The 21,083-nt window shown below is 42.1% G+C and overlaps 4 protein-coding genes across 13 annotated transcripts; 3 read left to right on the top strand and 1 right to left on the bottom strand.

Annotated features, from left to right (window-relative positions):
• On the top strand, positions 3,568 to 8,258 carry LOC8081844. 2 transcript variants are annotated; one of them, XM_021451133.1, is made up of 3 exons: positions 3,568 to 3,816; positions 5,041 to 5,117; positions 5,470 to 8,258. In XM_021451133.1, exon 3 carries the CDS (start codon positions 5,544 to 5,546, stop codon positions 7,860 to 7,862), a length of 2,319 nt encoding a protein of 772 aa, XP_021306808.1. In that variant the 5' UTR covers positions 3,568 to 3,816; positions 5,041 to 5,117; positions 5,470 to 5,543; the 3' UTR covers positions 7,863 to 8,258. The 2 variants fall into 2 exon arrangements, with proteins under 2 accessions (XP_021306808.1, XP_021306807.1); XM_021451132.1 differs by having other exon boundaries at positions 5,411 to 8,258.
• Positions 8,365 to 11,366, bottom strand: LOC8054212 (remorin). Of its 9 annotated transcripts, none has more exons than XM_021451134.1 (6): positions 11,072 to 11,358; positions 10,697 to 10,785; positions 9,607 to 9,852; positions 9,175 to 9,502; positions 9,022 to 9,103; positions 8,365 to 8,780 (listed from the first exon to the last, which is right to left on the bottom strand). In XM_021451134.1, exons 1-6 carry the CDS (start codon positions 11,095 to 11,097, stop codon positions 8,589 to 8,591), a joined length of 963 nt encoding a protein of 320 aa, XP_021306809.1. In that variant the 5' UTR covers positions 11,098 to 11,358; the 3' UTR covers positions 8,365 to 8,588. The 9 variants fall into 9 exon arrangements, with proteins under 9 accessions (XP_021306809.1, XP_021306810.1, XP_021306817.1 ...); XM_021451135.1 differs by having other exon boundaries at positions 9,607 to 9,849; positions 11,072 to 11,356; XM_021451142.1 differs by having other exon boundaries at positions 10,904 to 11,354.
• LOC8054211 (pentatricopeptide repeat-containing protein At3g29290) lies at positions 12,247 to 15,972 on the top strand. The gene is made up of 2 exons (XM_002468252.2): positions 12,247 to 14,029; positions 14,802 to 15,972. Exons 1-2 carry the CDS (start codon positions 12,449 to 12,451, stop codon positions 14,964 to 14,966), a joined length of 1,746 nt encoding a protein of 581 aa, XP_002468297.1. The 5' UTR covers positions 12,247 to 12,448; the 3' UTR covers positions 14,967 to 15,972.
• LOC8067461 (heparanase-like protein 2) lies at positions 16,576 to 21,077 on the top strand. Its single transcript, XM_002468251.2, has 10 exons — positions 16,576 to 16,936; positions 17,229 to 17,472; positions 17,574 to 17,610; positions 17,770 to 17,950; positions 18,363 to 18,511; positions 18,658 to 18,891; positions 19,425 to 19,614; positions 19,710 to 19,835; positions 20,294 to 20,393; positions 20,626 to 21,077. Exons 2-10 carry the CDS (start codon positions 17,248 to 17,250, stop codon positions 21,013 to 21,015), a joined length of 1,632 nt encoding a protein of 543 aa, XP_002468296.1. The 5' UTR covers positions 16,576 to 16,936; positions 17,229 to 17,247; the 3' UTR covers positions 21,016 to 21,077.

Genomic DNA, 21,083 nt, shown 5'->3' with positions numbered 1-21,083 from the left:
TGCGTTTGCGTTTGCGTTTGCGTCGATCGGGCGTTGTTGCCCGATGCCCATTATTATTAATTGGCGACGGGATGTGTACGGCGGGAGTGGCAGATTTGCCGGTCTCTTGTGTCTCGTCCGCCGTGAGAGCTTTCCTTCGTGCGTCCAGAAATAGCAGTACACTCAAAGGAACAATTAGTGCATTTGCTTAAAGGAAGAGGAAATTAGGTGGTATTCCAAAGCGACCAATCTTTTATAGGATGATTACAATTAAGGATGGTAATAGTGCTCCAAATAGATACCCGCAATTCTTCTTTAGTTTATCTTACTAAATAAAAAAATGAGAGAAGGAATTTTCCTTTGCACAACCCACACTAGATCCGGGAGAGGAAGAGGAGAAGGTTGCAGGTGGGGGAGACGGATCTGCGCCCGCCCTATTCGGTCTGCAGGCCACGTGCGAGCCGCCCTGACCGACCAGATGTCTGCACACGCGCCGCCACGAATGGATCCGCTGCCGCTGTGACCCATATCCGTGTGAGAAAAGGGCAGGTCGCCGTAAAAGGAGAGAAGAAGGAGCATGTCGTCAAGAGGGAGCCGGGCAGCCCCACGCCGCCGCCAGGGGGCCATGGAGGGAGAGGAGGAATCGAGAGGGGAGAGGAGGGGAGGAGATCGCGAGGGAAGAACGAGTGAGGGGAGGGAAAGGCAGGTGTGACTCTGAGAGAGGGAGTTAGGGTTTGCTGCTCATTTTGTTTATATACTTGAGCTGGTAATGGGCTGTGTGGGCTAGCAGGCTGCGCTTAATTTACCGAGACGGTTCAATTAAAATGCCTGCCTTGGTTAATGATTTATCGAGACGGTTGTGTTAGGATGTCCGCCTCAGTTAGTATCTATTAACCGAGACGATTGTATGTCCGCTTCGGAACCGAGGCGGTTGACTTCCTTACCCGCCTCGGAGAGGGTTTTAATTTTTTTACTAGTGGTGCCCGTCATGTGGTTCCGGTGATCTTTAGAAAAATATAATCTTTTTATTTATGTGTAGTTGTAAGTCTAGTATTGCACATGTAATGTGTGAGATATGCGTGTGTAGTGTAGGCATGTGTTCGTACGCGAACGATGCTATAACTGTACTCACATGAGGTTAGTCTCAATGCATGTTTTATGAGAGTGTCATGCACATTGAATAGGGTGCCACATAAGTAAAATTGCTGACTTGGCAAAGTCATTAAATGAAGGAGTTTCATCAGATGAGAGAGGACCCCATAAAATTTGTGTGGCTCGGTCACCTAGTTTATAGTCTTGGTAATTGTGTCATAAAACTATGTATTCAAACTGACCTAAGAGTTAAGAGTTTTTTTTAAGGTGCTGCACGGCAACATCCAGGCGTTACGAAACGAAGTTACTCTCTACAATGACCAGGTTGAAGCACACAGGAGACATGGGACACGTCACTTAAAATATTTCATTGGCACACGTGTCCATCTATATATTTTTTTTCATGTTGCGTTGCGCTGCTCTCTCTGATGTGTATTCAGATAGAAAAAAAGAGCATTTCTGGTATCTTCCAACCTCTCGGTGGTCAGAGACAAAAAATGTAAAAAGTCCCACAAATAAATGTATTTTTTTGACTGCTACGATTCATGTTTGACTATTCATTTTATTTAACTTTTTTATGCAAATAATAAAATAATAAATCATTAAAAAATATATCTAACAACAAAATAAGTCATAAATAAATAATATTTATTATAATTTTTGAATAAGACGAACAGTCAAACATGAATTATAGAAGTCAAAGAAACGTAATTATTTGTGGGACGCAGGGAGTACATAATTCCTCAAACTATTTACGGTGGAATACTTCATCCCAAACTATAAAACTGGATATTCTAAACCTACTTTCAAAACCGGTTAAATAACCCCTTATTGTGGTTTTAAAGGGTGATTTTATCTTTTATTTATTTATTTTTGCTAAATATTTTAAAAATTATAATAAATCACAGAAAAATCGTAAAATAAAAAATTCAATTTTGTTGGGGTTCTGATGAGTAGATCTACACAATGAATATATAATATGGTATACTTTAGGCCTTGTTTAGATCTAAATTTTTTTGGGATTCTAACACTGTAGCACTTTCGTTTTTATTTGACAAACATTGTCCAATGATAGAGTAACTAGGTTTAAAATATTTGTCTCGTGATTTATAGGTAACTGTGCAATTAGTTTTTGTTTTCATTTATATTTAATGCTCCATGCATGTGCCACAAGATTCGATGTGACAGGAATCTTGAAAAGTTTTTTGTTTTTGGGTGAACTAAACAAGGCCTTCCCAAAAAATTTTACAAAATTTTTCAGATTCCCCGTCACATCGAATCTTTAGAGGTATGCATGAAGTATTAAATATAGACGAAAATAAAAACTAATTACACAGTTTGGTCGAAATTGACGAGACGAATCTTTTGAGCCTAGTTAGGCCATGATTAGACAATATTTGTCAAATACAAACGAAATTGGTACTATTCACATTTTGCCAAAATTTTTGAAACTAAACAAGGCCTTAGTACAAAGTTTTTGTTGTAGCTTTAAATTTATGTTTTTCTATAATTAATAAGAATAATTCATATATGTAGTTCATATTGTTCATTTGTGGTAAAATTTTTATAGTGGGCTCATTATTATATGTTTAAACTATGATAAAAGTTTCGTACCTATCGAATCAGGTATTTATTTAGCTTTACTCTTGTTAAATCTATGCTTTCTTCTTCCAAACTATCCACCAATACTCAAAGGCTACATGTAAAAGGCGCGTATTACAAACTCTCTAACCCAATCATAAAAAAAGTAAGATCTTACAGTTAGATTTCCTAAATAGTTTCATATTTTTCTCAAATATAAAAAGATTTTCGTTGATGCAGAACTCAAGCGAACATAAATGCGGCTGCGGATCCGACCGCAACATGAACTATTGATCATCCTTCTATGCAGCTTGAAAAGAAACACAAAATAAACGTTATGTTTTTAGCCAACCGATGACCGCTCTACCTTATGTCATATCATATATTAGTTCGTAGGTGAAAAATACTTTTGTAACATAGGCCTTGTTTAGTTTCAAATTTTTTTTTTGCAAAATATGAATAGTAGCACTTTCGTTTGTATTTGATAACTATTGTCCAATTATGGACTAACTAGACTCAAAAGATTTGTCTCGCAAATTACAGGTAAACTGTATAATTAGTTATTTCTTTTATATATATTTATTGTTTCATGCATTTGCCGCAAGATTCAATGTAATGAGAATGCGAAATTTTTTGTAAAATATTTTAGAAACTAAACAAGATCATATCTTTCGTACTTACCAGTATGTTAGTACTCCAAATCTATAACTTATCCTTGCATGTTCTATGTACCAGTTGACAAACTTGATGATTGTTAATAAACATGACTATGATATTTAATATTTTCAACATATATCATTATTTATTTTAGCATTGCTCAAAGCACCGTTGTATCATTTGCTCTTGCGCGCCGGGGCGCGCACAATCCACTAGTAATTTAACGTTGCCAAGACGCGGAAAGCCGAAACAAAAGAAACGGCCGCCGCCGCACCCTTCAGTTTACGCCTTCTTCTTTGTTGCGCGCACGACTGCCCCTCGCCCTCCTCTCCCCCCTCCGAAGAAGAGAAGGTGGCGCTGCCGGCCAGCTGCCTACCTTTCCAGCGAACCGCGTCGCCTCCGCCACGCTGTCCGCTACCTCTCCTCCTCAACCGCGTCGCTGCTTCGTTTGCCTCTGCGGCCGCGAGGGCGGGAGGCTCCGCCGGGGGCCTCTGCCTTCTCTTAAAGGTATGATCTCTGGTCTTGCTCGCTCCGGTCCGGTAGGCTTTGTGTGATCGCTTTTGATTCGCCTGGTTTCCCTGCGTTCCGCGATATGGTTTGGGCGTTTGGTTGCTGGGGGTTCACTAGGACGCCGCCTCGGGTTGTTCTGTGTCTGTTCTTTGTTTGAAAAGAGTAAATTTGACTAAGAAAGATGAAGTTTTAATGTCAAATAATCTCGTTGCCATATATATTTTCATTTCAGTTTGTTTTCCTAGCAATTGCGCTGGCTTCTAGCATGATGCATAGGTCTTTGGTTTATATATCTGTAACTTAACAACGATTCCTGCTTGGTGTAATACGCGTTAAAAATTGGATTTGGTCTTTCTGAATTGGTTCCTCCGATTAGTGATTTCTTTTCAAGGACGACAAATTGCCATTGAAAGTGTGCCACATCTTAAGATTAATGCCGCTGGTCCCCTTGTTCCCGTGTTTTTCTTTTACGTATTTTCCGTGGGGACTTTGGTTGGTACTATCTCGCGCTTTTACTCATCATTCAAGTCCTTGCAGTCTCGAGCTGGAAAGACTAATGCTGGAGCAGTGTGGTCTAGACTCTAGACAGCTTGGATAGGGAAAAAATGGCTTTTCTTTAATGATATATTAATTGGATGACGTATTTGTGGAGGAGTGGGATCTTCGATATGATCTCTGCCCAATTCTGTTCGGTGTTTGTACAGGTGGATTACCCTATATTTAGTTCAAACAGTTTCCTAGACCGATCTCTTCCTCTATTTTTATCTTGACTACTAGTAGTGGAGTGGCCAAATCTGCTCTTCCCTAGGAGAACGATCCAAGTTACGGTACGATACATAGTTCTTGAATTGGGCATCTTTTGTCACTTGTGGCTCTTGTACGTGTTTGGATTTGTTATAGTAATCAAGTATGACAGGGATAGCTTGATTTAGAAATCCTAGTTTAGACACAGATAGTTGAATTCTTATTTGGTGTTCTGTCACATTCTGGCTGCTCCATTGCTTCTATCGAGAGGAACCTGTCAGATCTTTATGTTCAGTGCCCTCCTCTATCCTCATTCTAAAGAAATTCTGTAATATGGTTGGTGGTGGGAACTTTATTGGTTATAAGCAAACTGCTCATGATGTGCACTTTATTTTTTTAATATTGAATTTATGTGTGATGTGACTGATGACTATGAAATAGTGCTGTCTTGATGACTTTGTTTCCTTTCAAATTCAGGCCAATTTCTCAACATGGAATCTGAAAGCACTCTTTAACAATTGCTTATTGAACAGTACGGGACCTGGTTTTAAGAGGTATGCTTCTGATGATGTGCAATTTTTTTTCTAATTTATTGAATTAGGTTAATTTTTGTCTATATAATTTTCATTCAAGGACTTCAGCTATGCAGAAGTAAAGTATCATTTCAACTTGGCAGAAGTAGATTATTAAGGCAACTAAGATTTATTTTTGTTTGGTTGAATAGTTCGTTTTGTGGCGTGAATCCTCCACTTACTATTCAGTTAATCTATTGAAGCATTAGTGACCTATTGATCTCGCTCAAGCATCAGTGACCAGTACAAATTCATTTTTTATTTTATTTTTGTAGATTCTTAGTGTGTGGCTGTGCAAAGGTCTCGAAATAATAAATGCCCTTTGTTGCAACAGCCTAAAACCTTTCGAGTTCAAAAGGAAGAAAATTCATCTGACACCAGCACCATCTCAGCTACTGAAAGACCTCAATGTCCAAAGATTTGGAAAAAGGTTCATCTAGTGTCACCACACCTACGACTTCAGTTTCACCTCTAGAGTCAAAAAAGCGTGAGAAGACTGTACCAAATTATCTCAGAGCTACTAGAGGCTCGTGCCATGATTTTTGCAAGTATGGACACAAAAATCCTTCTGAAGAGGAGCCGGGGTTTTCAGGAGGAAGAAGAAAGAAACTTCCTGCTCATCTGAATAATTTGACTCTACACAGATCAGCTATCTTGGATAGGTCCAAGGATGTCAAAAATAGGAGCGTTTCACTAGCCAAGTCAAGCATATCTCTGGGTGAAGCTGAACGGTTTGCACCCAAGAAAGCATCAGCAAATCGAAAAGGTGTTCCATCCAGTGAGGTTCCCAGGACAGCTACACCATCTGAACATAAATCTCCGAACTATGATGGAAGAAAGATGCATTCAATTGTTGCACAGAAGGCTCCAACAAATCTGAGGCGTTCAAATGGAGTTCCAAAAATTGATAAAAAAGAAACAATGCCAGCCAAGGGGGCTATATTTCCTGCCAAATCAAAGTTTCCAGAGAAGACCTTGCTGGAGAAATCTAGAAATGTCGATAGAGTCACAATGGCTAATCAATCATTGCACAAGAGGCCAGCCTCTTCTCACACTAAGCTCAACATGGTTAAACAGGGGCCTGTTGCATCTCAGGCTTCTAGCAAGCATCTACTTTCAAAACATAAAAATACTCCGGAGGGACCTATTGCAGCAAATATTACTAGAATGCATGCTAAAGCTGGACAGAGTCCTAAAAGGTCAAGCAATTCAAATATAAATGGGAAGGAAGGCTCAGATGTGCCCAGATCACCCCTCCCTTTGGAACCCAAGCTGACTGCTTCTGTGGAAGTACAGATAGATGATCCACAAATTACAGGGTCTTATATCGATTCGACATTGGCTGAACTCTCTTCAGTTATTACAGTATACGTAGACAATTCTCAACCAGCACCAGAAGAAACAAGTAAATCCATTTCAGAGGACGATGGTGTGGGAAGAACTGAAAAGAGCGAAGTATTAGGAGGTGAAGCCCTCCTGGGAAGTACCATTGCCCTTGAGCTGCAGCAATCATTAGATGGAAAGGAATTCAGTGCTATCCTAGGTGAATCTGATCTAGAACATAAACTACCAGAGCATCATGTTGTTCATAATCAAGCTTCAATGGATTATGACAGCCAAACAGATTATGCAGCTCTTTGTCAATTACCAGAAGTAGCAACTGTGGAAAATACAGATGTGTATGATCTTATATCAACTCAAAGTACTTCAAAAATTGAGGATGACCAAGTTGAAGTCAATGCGTCTGTGGAGTCTGTAATCTCTGAAGATAAGGAAGAAATGAGTGTTCATGAAGATTTTGAAAGATCTCCAGGGCTACTGGTACTTGACAAAAAACATAATGAGGAGCCCGAGTATTGTCTTGATCTTGCTTCTGGAAATGCAGCAGAGAATGATACGGCTGGTAAAGTTTTTGACAGTAGGATGAACAACAGTGCTTCTCACTGCCAATCAGTTTCAGAAACTTCATCAGATGGTGGACTTCTTGAGAAGCCTAAGTCCATGCTAATTGAACCAAGTGTTTTTGCTGGTGACGAGTTAGCAAGTATCTGTAATGAAAATAGCTCTGAACAGGCCGAACTGAAATCAAGGATATTTATTCCTCTTCAGTCACCAGAAGAACTATCGGACAATGAATTTTATGAAGAGTATGATTTTGAATTAAGCGAATCAGATGAATCTGGTACAGAGGATGAGGATACAACAATCAACAAAAATAGGGATGAATCTCTGAAGTCTGGCCAAAGATCAAGAAGAACCTCAGCACTTGAATTGGATGATGCTAGTCTCACACCTTACAAATTGAAGTTTAAGAGGGGTAAAATTGTAGAACTCCCACCAGACAGCATTGGCCCAAGGAGACTGAAATTTAGAAGAAAGTCTGCAAATGAAGCTTCAAATCGTGAAAGCCAACCAGCCAGAAGGATTTACAGAAGGAACAGCACCAGTAATGCTGTTCCTACTGATGTGGAATCACCTGGCGTGAAACTGCGACACCAAGATGCACAAGAGAAAAAAGATGCACAAGGATTGTTCAATAATGTAATTGAAGAAACTGCAAGCAAGCTAGTTGAGTCCAGGAAAAGCAAGGTAAAAGCTTTAGTTGGTGCCTTTGAAACAGTGATTTCTCTCCAGGATGGCAAACCCACATCATCGACAGCACAAGCTGGTAATTCACAAGATTCAATTCCTGATGATGAGGGACATGCACCTGAGGAAACTGGATAGAATTTGCAGGCCTCTGAAAGGTTGCAATATTTGCACTCATGTCTGGGTCTCCTCTTTTATTTGGTTCCAGAATCAAATCTGATTGGAAGGATTTTGTTCAGTTTATACAACAAAATTTCTCCTGTAGAACGACAGTTGCGGAAAAAGTTTTACAGACAGTATATAGTAATGTGTTCAATGGAAGGAGTGCTTTGAAGTCTACTTCACTGTAAATCAAATGAGACACTGTAAAACCAATTGCGCTTTTGTTTGGCTTGGGTTTCCTAAATGATATTCAAAGAGTTGCTTTTGCTGCACCTACCTCTGATTTTGTTTTCACTGTGGTGGTAGTATTGTTTGTATATCAAGCACTCTGCAATGAGATTGAGAATACTAAATTTTGTTCTTTCTGATGAATATATGTACTCCTTTCTCATTGTTCTTGGGTCAGTTCCTACTCCATGCTTCATCTTGAATGTTGATGCATGGATCTTTTTTTTTTTAATTTCTTAATTCCACACCCTTTAAATATGGTGACGTTGTTTTCAGTGGGATGCTATGTTGCATGTTGGATACAACTCTTTTCTTCTTTCTGAAGGGGAAATATAACTCTACATACATAACTTGTCAAAGCCAAATACATATATATTACAATACAGTACGTCACTATTGTGTGCCTTCTCCAACTGTTCAAATCACACGTCTTTCATTCGGTTCCAAATTTCAGCGTATATATAAGAACTATTCTCAAAAGCAAGCACATGTGCGGGGAGGCTTTCCTGTGGATCGTATCTTGCGTGCCTTCTCTTTGATCTTATTCTCATCGTTGTATTTTCGTTCCTCTGCCATTGACCTTGCTCCTCCAGCAATTTTGTTGATCCTTGTCATCTCCTGGTTGTATTCTTCTAGTGCTTTTGCTCTCTTTCTGTCCAGCTCAGTCTGCAAGTTAAGAAGCTCAGCAATGACTCTCCTCAAACAATGTGGTTTAATCAATAATTTATCATGATGAATTCCTTTTTTTGACAGAACAAAACAATAAACAACATCATGATGAATTCCTAGCATTATCAATTTTTTTTTTTTGGTTTGGGGCTTGTACCATGGATGCTTTCGACGAAGGAAATATTGAACTAATAGTGCAGTGTTCTTTAAACTATGAATGGTCTAACAAAATTAAAACCTCTTTCTGTTCTTTTTGGCGTCTCGCCTTCACCTTCTTCTCAGTTTCCCATTCAGCTATGGTCTCCATCATCTTTTCATACCTAAATTTGAAGTCCATGTCAGCATAACTCCAATCAAACGACCTTCAAAATCTAAAATAAGTCATACTCACTCTTCTCTAACTCTTGCAAGCTTTGCCTTCTCCCATTCATCAGCCTTAGATCCCGTGCCGCCAATAGCAGTTACTCCTGCTGCGTCTTCTCCATTCCGTCTAGAATGATATGAGGTGGCTGGCCTGACGGCCGATGGCGCTTTCTGAACAGCCTGTTCTTGCTCAAACTTCTTGCTCCCTTTCCTGTCTGCTGACTTGCTGGAGGATCCTGAACCCTTCTTCACACTCAGAGAAGTTTCAAGCATCTTGGGTGCCACCTTGTGATCTGCAGGCATATCCTCAGGCTTTCCAGGTGCTGGTTTCAGTGGCCTCCTCACCGATACGTTAACTGAAAGGATATTTCATTTCAGCATTGTCACAAGATATTTGCAGGTTTTGCTACAGTACCATTAGGAAGGGAATGGAGTAAAGGTAGAACATTTTTTACACTACCTGGACCGTCATCGTCGTGTTCTAGAGGCTCCTTGCCACTAAACCATCTTGCGATTTTGTTGGCTCCAGCAGGTTTTTTGGTGCTTTCACCTCTCTTGGCTGGCGACAGGGCTGGGGGCACCTCCTCGATGGGGACAGTCTTCTTCTGAGTTGCAAGCTTCTCTTCACGGGCAGCAATTGCAAATGCTGCTGCTGCAATTGTGGCCGCGAATGCAGCATCATATTCTCCACTGCTGTTCATTTCTGCTGGATGTCGCATGCCAATTTGTCAGATTTTGTTTTCGAAACTGCCGGTAGGATTCTGACCAGCTTGTATTGATAAACCTTGTTAGGTTTTCTTTCGTTTCAGTTCTGGTTTAATTTCTTTGAAGAAAAATGAATTGGTTCACTACCAGTTTTTTTTTTTTTTTTTGAATAATTCACAGCCAGAAAACTGGGGAAACTTGGCTGCGTTCTACACATCCATGTGAGGCCTTGTTTGGATGTAGTCGGATTCACATCAATCCACATGTGTTGAGGTGGATTGGAGTGAATTTTGAACTAAATTCCACCCCAATCCACACCAACACACATGAATTGAAGTGAATCCGATAACATCCAAACAAGGTCTGAAGAGTTTTTTTTTTAACCTTGTAATTCAGAATATCTGAATTTTTTTAATGCTCCACGATTTACCTTCTAATTTTTATGGCGCTGGTCATAATGACATAGCTCTATATATAATGTAATTAGTCTAAAAAATCAACAGAAGTAGAAATTTTTGAACAGAATTTGACATAATGACAGTTTACAACGCTATCTTCTGTAAACTAAAATTATAATATTTTTGGTTCATCAAGGTACCTTCAAAACCGAAATAATTTCTGTGCTTTTTCTAGAGTTCCAGGGAGAACACTCCCCAGTCCGTCAAATTGATTCAGGACCAAGAGTTTAGTATTTTCGTTTAACAACACCCAACATTAATTAAGCATTTAAAAGCTCAGTAACACTAGAGTTTCTACAACCAGACTCCCATCAGCCCTTGTTGTCCAAATCACAACTCAAACACAGATTGAACAGAACACCAAATCATCATATATTGATCAATTACCTCTTCCAATAGGCGTGCTTTCTTGCGGTGGTATCGCTGAACCCTGGCGTCCACCTCTACCTCCCTTTGCTACTCCAGGAAACCGAACCCTGCAAAAAGTAACTGTGAAATCTGAATCTGGTCGTACCTGATGATCGCAAGAATGCAATACCCTTCCGATTCTAAATCCACAAGACTAAAATTTTGCCCTTTATTGTCTCAAGTAACCTTTTTTCACCTCAACCTTTACGGAGGAAGATTTCAGAACCACCAAATCCCAGTTACAATATGACACGGAAAAGAAAAACAATCCGAAGCCAGCCACATAAGATGAAATTAAGATCAAACCCTTCAGCAGATCGAGGTCCGGGTCCTGCTGCATGCACCTGTTTTTACCTCAGCTTCTTCGAGTCCCCGTCCATGGCGCGCAACGTATTTGTAGAGAAGCCCCCAATGGCAGGTTCCAACTCCAAGGCACAAGAAGCCGCAGCTTCAGTAACAAGCGAGAGCCTCGTATTTAAAACTGCTTGCTTGCATGTAGAGGCGGTGCACCAAAGAACTAAACTGTTGTCTTGGTCTTGGAGGCAGACAATAGGAGTGGAAATGGGAATGGGATCGCTTTACCCCCATCCCATGGAAGCCTAAAGGCCTTCAAGAATCCAGCGCGTGATATTCTTCCCTCCGTTGTGCCGCCGCCTCCGGTCCTGGCTTAACTCTCAAGACAGCTATGCCTGATGGAGTGTGCCTAATTCCTTTGTGACGTTCAGTCTTCAGAGGATAACTTTCGTCGGCACGAATCGGCATCTTCGCGGGGCTACGTTTGGTACTATGAACATAGCTAGCAAGGAATCATGCCAGGTTTGCTCATCAGTTACAGATGTCAGTGCAATGTTCGAAGTTCAAACTCGTTCGTTGCAATCTCAGGTCCACTTCCCTCTTTGTGCTTTTATCAGTCACCACTGAGTGCTGAATCTGTCCTGTGATGGTGGTAGTTGGATGCTAGATTTGCCCTTTTGAAATTAAAGAAGCCACTTTATGCCATCTTAGTGCCCTGGAAAGAGGATGGGTTTTATCTTTGGTTTTTTTTGTGTGATTTGGTTTTATCTTTGTTCTATCTGTCCTAACTCCTAGAAAGAGATACTGATTTCCACCAAGATTTTGTTCTCGCAGAAGTAACTAGCAGGTCAAATAGATGAGACAGATAGTGGCAATGCAAGCCCGCAACGCATCGGTTCTTTCTGTCGTTTCAATGTTCACAAATTGTCACTCAGAATCAGGCGTCGTTTAGCACCGTAGTTCATATTGCCAAGCCACAAGGCTGACATGGTTGTATCACCGATCAGTCTTACACTACGTCGAAATGCTACACTAACCTTTTTTTTACCCGAAAAAATATATTATTAAATCGATTCTTCAAAAAAAAAACCCATCAAAACTGCCTTGAAACTACTGGGCTGAATTGGAGTCTTGGTGGACTAGGATTTTTATTGGGCCAAACCAAATATTCAGGCCCGCTAATAAGAAGGCCCATTTAATACATCCGATCATCCCTAATCCCCTCATCCACACACCACACTGCTCCTCTCCTACTGCCTGCCTCCTCTCTACCCGCGGGCCGCGGTTACTCTCCACCTCTCCAATCCATCTGGAAGTGCCATTTTCCACCCAATTCCGTCGATTCTCCGTTTTTGGATGCCTTCCTCTCCCAGATTAGCGAAGAGAGCCCCGGCGTGTTGATGAAATATTTGGATTTCGTTACTATTCGCGGCGGCCATGGCTACAGTTTGGAGCGGCTGCAGCACGAGCAGCGGCTCCTTCGTCCAAGAGCTTCCCCCGCGCGGCAAACGGGGCGGTGGTGATGGCACAAGGTTCCGTCCGCGAAGCGGAGGCCGGACCAGAGGCGACGCCCGCCAGGCACAAGCTCTAAGCGCCGCCATGGTTACGGTCGGAGCTTGCGTTTGTAGGGCGGCTCCATGCTTACTTGATTCGGAGGTCGACGGGAAGGAGGACGTCGAAGTTGGGTTTCGGGGCGTCGATAGTGAACCGCACGCTGATGGCCATGATGGTGGCAAGAGGCGCGGGCCGCGTCGGCGTCCGATGAGGCCGACTGTTTTTCAGAAGGAGATGGGCGCAAGAAGTGCTCCACCGGCGATGGCGTCGGAGCCGGACAGGAAATCTGAGCATGGGGCGTCGAGGCTGCACTTCTTGGAGGAGAGGGACGAGGAGACGCTGTCAAGAAGGTTGATAAAGCTGAGCCAAAACAACAAGGTCAGGAGTGCCACTGAGCTGTTTGATTCAATGCGCGCATCTGGGCTGCAGCCAAGCGCACATGCCTGCAACTCCCTGTTGGCTTGCTATGTGCGTAGAAGTCCACTGACAGATGCACTGAGGATGTTTGAGTTCATGAAGGCGAAAGGAATGGCAACGGGGCACACGTATACCTTGATACTCAAGGCTGTTGCGAGCAATCAGGGTTATGTTTCTGCATTGGAAATGTTCAATAAGATTGAGGAGGAGGAAGATTCAAAGAAAATCATTGATGTGATTGTTTATAATACAATGATATCTGTTTGTGGAAGAGCGAAAGAATGGATGCTTGTGGAGAGACTATGGAGAAGGCTCAAGGATAATTCTTTGAGTGGGACTTTGCTGACATATGATTTGTTAGTCAGCATATTCGTGCAATGTGGACAGTCTGAGTTAGCAATTGCCGCATATCAGGAAATGCTCCAGAAGGGACTTGATCCGAGCGAGGATATAATGAAGGCTATCATTGCATCCTGCACTAAAGAAGGGAAGTGGGAGTTTGCACTGTCCACATTTAGTAGAATGCTGAGTGCTGGCATGAAACCCAGTTTAATTTTGTTCAATTCAATTATCAACTCGCTGGGGAAGGCTGGTCAAGATGAACTCGCCTTTAGGATGTATCATCTACTGAAAAAATCAGGCCTTAAGCCTGATCAATATACATGGAGCGCACTGTTGTCGGGATTATACAGGTCTGGGCGATGCTGGGATTGCCTAGAGCTTTTCCAAGGAATCAAAGCCAAGCATCCGGCCCTCTTAAATGGTCATCTCTACAACATTGCTTTGATGTCTTGCGAAAAGCTTGGTCAATGGGAACATGGTTTGCAGCTGCTGTGGATGATGGAAAAAGGTGGACTGGAAATATCAGTGGTATCTTACAATCATGTGATAGGTGCTTGTGAGTTTGCTAGTGAGCCAAAAGTTGCTCTTAAAGTGTACCAGCGCATGATTAATCGAAGGTGTTCGCCAGACACATTCACACATTTATCTGTTATACGAGCTTGCATCTGGGGATCTCTTTGGACTGAAGTAGAGGATATATTAGAGGTACTACTTCTGTTTCTCGTTATTTCATTTCTGTTCAAGTGGCAAAAACTTGAATTCCCATTTGCTTAAGTGTGGGTTTTTTGTACTGCTCTCGTACCAAAAGATTGAATGGGTGGTACTCTGACTTTGGTTCTTCAATGCTACATTTATCATTGCTTAATTATTTAGCAATCTTCTATGGTTAGTACCAACACTGTGGCTGGATACAAAGATGAAAATACTTATATTTTTCTATAGTTGTGGCTTTTCAGTTTTCCTTGGTCATTCCAATGCCTTCTTGTGCATAACTGCACCTGAATTTGAAGAATTATGTACATGTTGCTCCCATTAGATTTCTGTTCTTTACACTAGTGATATTCAGTTCGAAGGACATCGTTAATTTTGTGCTCCAAGCCTCCAATTACCTGGTATTTGCATTCTTTAGCCATATCCATTATTTGAACATCAAGGACAATAGCTGTCTAAACTGCTGAGCATTAAGAACACTGGAACAGCATCGTATGAGTATAAAGTATGGATTTTATTATGGATGTTGAACCTGCAGAACATTATGGACGTTAAACTAGTGAGCATTAAGAACGTTACAAAGTATCAACACGGTGCATTATTGGGTGTTGAACCGGCAGAACATCATACTATGCTTATACTAGTTTCTTTACAGAATCATTCCGTTGAACCTGGTTGCAGTCTTGGTGCTTTTAAATCCAGCTCTCGTGGTTCATTCATGGATGCCCTCCCTAGTGATCTAATAGATTTTTTTAACCGCCTGCAGGAGGTGGCTCCGAACTCTTCGATCTACAACGCGGTCATCCACGGGCTGTGTTTGCGAGGCAAGATTGGACTGGCCAACAGGGTGTACGCCAAGATGCGGAGCATTGGGCTCGTACCGGACGGCAAGACGAGGGCGTTCATGCTTCAGCACATTGCTACGGACTAGGACTAGCCTCATGAAGAACAAAGTCCGGCGATCTCGTAGCTGTACCTGTACACAGCCCCAAATGAAATGAGCGAACGCGCATGTATACAGGATCAAAGGTGGTACAGCAGAATTGTTGCGCTGGACACTGTATAGGTACTCAACATTTCAACTTGTCCGCAAAAGGATGGGTGTTCACTTCAGACCGCTGCAGACTTTTTTTAGTTCAATGTACTGTGGGCGGAGCGGAAGCTGGCAGTGCCGGTGCACAGATTGTTCATATGTTTCTCCTCACTAACATCCTGCTGCCCCTTGCCAACGATGACGGGGTCCCTGTTCCACCGTGGTTGTCCATGCCAAGAAGAATCAGGATGAACCGTGCGGACTTGGGGTGGCTTTTCTGTAGCGGCTGGTGCGCGGTTGTGGAACCACTGAAACTTTTGGAATTGCGCCCGTCTGCTGGAGGAGAGCTGGTTCTTCCGGTGGTTCACCTCGGTCTTTCGCGGATTTTGGTGGGTGTACGACCTTGGTGCCTTACTGCCTTGCATGAGCTTCGCTTCAAGTTTCCTTGAAAGGAGCACAGTGGACACACATCTATTGACCAAACAAGCCACGATGCAGAGGTTTTAAAGGCCGGAGGTATTGCCAGAAGAAGTAAACAAATAAATACTAGCTGATGGTCTATACAAACCGAGCCTGAGTTCCGGTAGTTGATTTGTTTCCTCCAAACTTGAACATTTATTTTTATAACGCTACCTTGGTGCACGCGGCGGCAAGCTGGATTCTTGGACTGAAGCTGAAGCAACAGGAAGGCACCCTCAACTGCTTTCTGACGCACTGCACGCACCTGGGAAAAGGAGGTTTGGTGTCCTTGAGCGTTGGGTCGTGGTTACCTAGGAGCCAACGGATTCAGGTTTGCACAACGATCATGGTGTTGGTGGAGCAAAACCACCTTGTATGCTGCAACTTTTAAACAATTCGTTTAGCCGGGACACGAGACAACCAACCATCAAATCCCGTGCTTTAAGGTCTTGTTTAGTTCCAAAAAATTTACAAAATCAACACGGTAACACTTTTGTTTGTATTTGATAAATATTGTCCAATCATAGACTAACCAGAGTTTAAAAAAATTTATTTCATAAATTACAGATAAACTATCCAATTAGTTATTTTTTAATGCTCTATGCATACGCCACAAAATTTGATAAGCACCCGCTAGTCCACAGTGAACACACAATCCCCAATGGGCAGCGGGCACAGTGTCACTGTCGGGCTGCTCTCATGTTCACCTAATTTCCACCTGTTCCTACAAGTACTGTACAGCCTGATATCTATCTCCGGGTTGTGCATCTGCATCACTCGCACTGAAATTCTCAGACTTCACAGCTACTGCTGCTCCTACACGATGCCGTCCAGCCAGTTTCAGCGTATGAGTTTCTTGGCGACGAAATCGTTGGCATCGAGACGAAACGAACCAACGCACGGACCGGACCACCTGAAGCTGAATCGAACAAATCAACCGCTAGGCCACATTTTTTTTTGGCTACAGAGAATTATTGAAGCAGACATGCCGACTTGTCGAGCCGGTAGGTATATGTCGTCGTATACAGCACAGTATCAGTATACTCTCCTTCGCTGCCGTCACGTGGGCACGTTGCTCCGCATCCGCGATTCCGCGAGGCAACCAGCCGCTTGCGGTGTTCTACTGCCGCGTAGCAGCGGCAGCGGCACCGACGGCATCCCAAAAGGCAGCGACGTCTGGGGTCGGTTGGAGCCGCCGGGGATCGGTGGCCTGAGCTCCCAGTATACGCCTCTGGAGTCCGGATCCGCGGAGCCGACGGCCGAAGCTCCCGTGGTCTCCTCTGCAGTACGCGGCTCGGCCGGGACCGGGAGCGAGGACTGGCGTCCTGCGTCGGCGGGATCGGCGTGCGAGGGGAGCGCTGAAATCTGCGCTTCCTTCTCTCGCGGATGCCAGGTCTTGCTTGGGAGAGGTGAACTCTCCGCTTCTTTCTCCGGTTCAACAATGGCGTCTTTTCTTGCCATATGCATGTTGCTCGTGTGCTGCTGCTGCTGTTCTGAATCGTTGGTCCGGTTTGCATTCATTTCCAAATATATATGTGGTGTTAGATTGCTGAAATCGAAGAGTTCCGGACGAACTTAGAGCTGCAAATCGAATTCCTCTCGTTTTATGTTCCAAGAATTTGTTCCAGCGGAAATGGTGTGCTGCTGCTGCAGGAGATCATGATTCATGACACACGTCTGGGTTGTGATTTTGCCTTCTAGGTAAGGTAGCAAAGGAAACATGGAGCTGAGGCTGAGGCGGCTGCTGCTGCTTGCGCTCATCTGCCTGCATGCTCCCCGTTGGGCTTCGGCTCAGCAGCCGGAGGAGGCGACGGTCATAGTTAAAGGCTCGAGTAGGATTGCTGCCACGGATGACAACTACGTCTGTGCTACAATTGATTGGTGGCCGCCGGAGAAGTGCAACTACAATCAGTGTCCATGGGGCCAGGCGTCAATTCTTAATCTGGTGGAGTATATGCTTTATATTTATTTTCTTCTCTTGTTATTGGTAGGCTGCACATTGCTATTTGGACTAACACTTTTCATGCCATCAACGGGTCCATTCAGGATTTGGATCACCCATTTCTTGCTCAAGCCATTCAAGGTAGGCCCTTTGAGTTACATTCAGTGGTTGCCGGTTTCATATTTGTCATCCTCGTGACTTTATACAAGGACCTAGTAGACTGGTCGATTGTTGGTTAATTTGCTCCATGTCTCAGACGGTCTTTTTTTTTAAAAAAAAAATTGTTAACTGTATCTGCAGCATTTGACCATTTGAGGATTAGGCTGGGAGGCTCCTTGCAAGACCGAGTTGTTTATGATGTGGGAACAGAAAGTCCATGCTCCCCATTCACAAATGCATCCAATGGCTTGTTTGGTTTCTCAGTTGGTTGCCTTGGTATGGATAGGTGGGACAAACTGAATGATCTATTCCAGAGAACAGGGTGAGACTTCTAAGTTTAAGCTTTGTTTTGTTAGCACTACTGTGAGAACTTAGATTTAGCCAGCATAACCTTTGCAGATGTTAACACATTTCAACTCACATATTCCAAAGCCGTATATGACACGTCCATTTATGTTTTTTGGGTTTTGACAGTCCATGGATTTTGTTGGTTCAGCTGGTTATTAAGAAAAATAACTAAAAGTTGTCCATTTCTACACATCTTTAGGAATACTATATTGTTAGCACATATGTTTGTACACAGGCATCTGCATATAGATTGAATTTGCATTCTTCTTTTCATATGGATTGGAAAATGTTTCAATTCCCTCAAGTTTGTTTATCTTATTCTTATATATGAGGTTTCTGCGTGCTAAGTGCAATTACCTAATGGGTGAGCAAACGTCTATGTGCAGAGCACTTGTCACATTTGGCGTGAATGCACTCTACGGGAGGTATAATGTTCGGCGTTCCATCTGGGCAGGCAAATGGAACTCCACTAATGCATATGATTTTGTAAAATACACAATCTCAAAGGGATACCCAGTTGGCTCATGGGAATTTGGTAATACTATCTTTTTGCTACTGAAAAAATCCTGTGTCACTCCTTATATTCCAAGATAGAAGTTTGCCAAGTTTGTGATGCATGAAACTAGAGGTGAGACAGTTTGTTTGAGAACTATGTTTTTACACAGGCTCTTGTTTTGTCAGGCAATGAGCTGAGTGGGCATGGAATCGGAGCAAAAGTTGATGCTAAACTTTATGGAAAGGATGTAATTGAATTTAAATCCATCCTTCGGCAATTGTACAAGGCACCACTGTCCCAGCCACTCCTTTTAGCCCCAGGAGGGTTCTTTGATCAACAGTGGTATTCTCAGCTACTTGAGACTTCAGGTCATGGTGTTGTTAATGCCTTATCTCACCATGTATATAATCTTGGTGGAGGTATGTGATTTATTATTTTGACTGTAATCTCATCTGAGTAATCCTGTTTCATTGTTCCAAAACCATTGCATGCACCTACTAAAATTCCATGATGGTACAAATGCTTACATAGGTAGAACTACTCTCAGCTTATCCTGATGGAACCTGAATAAATGGCTGGAAATTTGTAGGCACAACTGTACCTGCTTAAAGTCTATGATGATACAAATATTTTGTAATGTAAAAAACTGCAATCCTGCTAAATAAGTAAGTGCAACATAATTTGATTTGATGCCAAATGAAAAGTTATTTAGCAGTTCTGTTATTTCAAAGGTACATTATTTTAATTTGGTTGCTTCTTCTTTTTTAATAAATGTAAAGAATGAAGGAAAAGCTGCATATCAGATAAAATGTATAAACTACCTTTTCAAATGTTTCTCTTAAATCACTTATATATGGTGCTATGTTAACCAGGCATGTTCATTTTATCATTAGCAATGCCAATTTATGTAATCAATACACAACATGCATCAACAGTGGCATTTCATTATCAGGGAATGATGTTCATCTTATAAGGAAGATATTAGACCCAAAGTACTTAGATCGTGCTGAAGATACTTACAGAGACATGCAACTTACCATCCAAAGGCATGGAACATGGGCTTCTGCTTGGGTCAGTGAAAGTGGCGGTGTATTCAACAATGGTGGTCAACTGGTGTCAAATACATTCATCAACAGCATCTGGTCTCTTTTTTTTTCATGCGTGACATGAGTATACTCTGATGCTGGGTCGAGTACGATGTGTGAGATTGTGATGGACTTTTTTTTTATGAATGCAGGTATCTAGATCAGCTTGGAATGGCATCTAAGTACAACACAAAAGTGTTCTGCAGGCAGACTCTCATCGGTGGCAACTATGGACTGCTTGACACAGAAACTTTTCTGCCAAATCCTGATTACTACAGGCAAGTCTAGAGTTATGAAATTCTATAAGGGGGCGTTTGGATCCTTTCATTTTGGAGGAATTGGAATCTACATAATAGATTAGACTATTTGGCTTGGAATTTGACATTCCACAACTTTCTCCAGTTCATATATCAGCCTATCTCAAATTCATAGGGTGGGAGATGAAAATTGATTCTATAGATCACCATGCTATGTTTCTACTCTCCAACTTATAGCTTGCTCTTGAACTCGCTTCCCTAGAGTAGAAATGCAACATATAAGTATTTCTCTTGTATGGCTAACAATAATATACAAATATATTTCATATAGAACCATATTAGCTTAATTAATTTGTGCCTAAATTATAATTATTAAAATGAATTCAATTCCAAGGATCCAAACAGGCCCTAAAATGATTTATATTGGTGATTATAGACAACGATTTTGATATATATATATATATTTACCACTTTATCAGTGCTCTACTATGGCATCGGCTTATGGGCAATGGAGTTCTTTCAGTTGATATAAATGCACCACGTCAAATACGTGCTTATGCTCATTGTAGGAGACAACAGGTATGGGCTGCACCCTTTTTGTAAATCGGCTGTTTCTTTTTCAACAGAATTACCAGAGCAATTTTGAAGATTTAATCTGATGTTACAAAATTTTGATTGATATGATAATTTTGTGGACTATTGAACCATGTGTTTACAAATGACCACTCTGTTGACTGAGAACATGGTCAAGAGAGAGATCGAATTATATTTGCTGGATTACCCATTCTAACATGATCGCTTCAAAATGCAGCAAGGCATCACGCTTCTGTTGATCAACCTAAGCAACACTACTGGATACAACGTCACTCTACAGAATGACATCAACGTCAGCCTCGGTAAAAGACCTGACCTTGAGAAGCGCAGTTCTTTCACACACAGGCTCAAGAAAGCAGTCTCATGGCTGGGAAGGAAACCAACAAGCGACACCAAGAGGAGGGAGGAGTACCATCTGACCGCCAAGGACGGTGATCTCCAGAGCAAGACGATGCTGCTCAATGGGGTCCCGCTAGAACTTGGAGATGCTGGCAGCATTCCAGCTATGGATCCTGTGCTCGTTGCCGTTGATTCGCCGGTGCACCTAGCACCAACATCCATCGCCTTCGTAGTTCTACCCAAGTTTGAGGCCAAGGCTTGTTCTTGACACATGAGGTCTTGAAATAAATATTTTTGCTGCAGTATGCCTTGAAATATTCCATCGGCCTATTTTGT

Source organism: Sorghum bicolor, chromosome 1 (genome assembly GCF_000003195.3).
Source record: "Sorghum bicolor cultivar BTx623 chromosome 1, Sorghum_bicolor_NCBIv3, whole genome shotgun sequence".
NCBI lineage: Eukaryota > Viridiplantae > Streptophyta > Magnoliopsida > Poales > Poaceae > Sorghum > Sorghum bicolor.
Note: the sequence above shows the minus strand (reverse complement) of the source record. Positions and strands in the feature narration are given on the sequence as shown.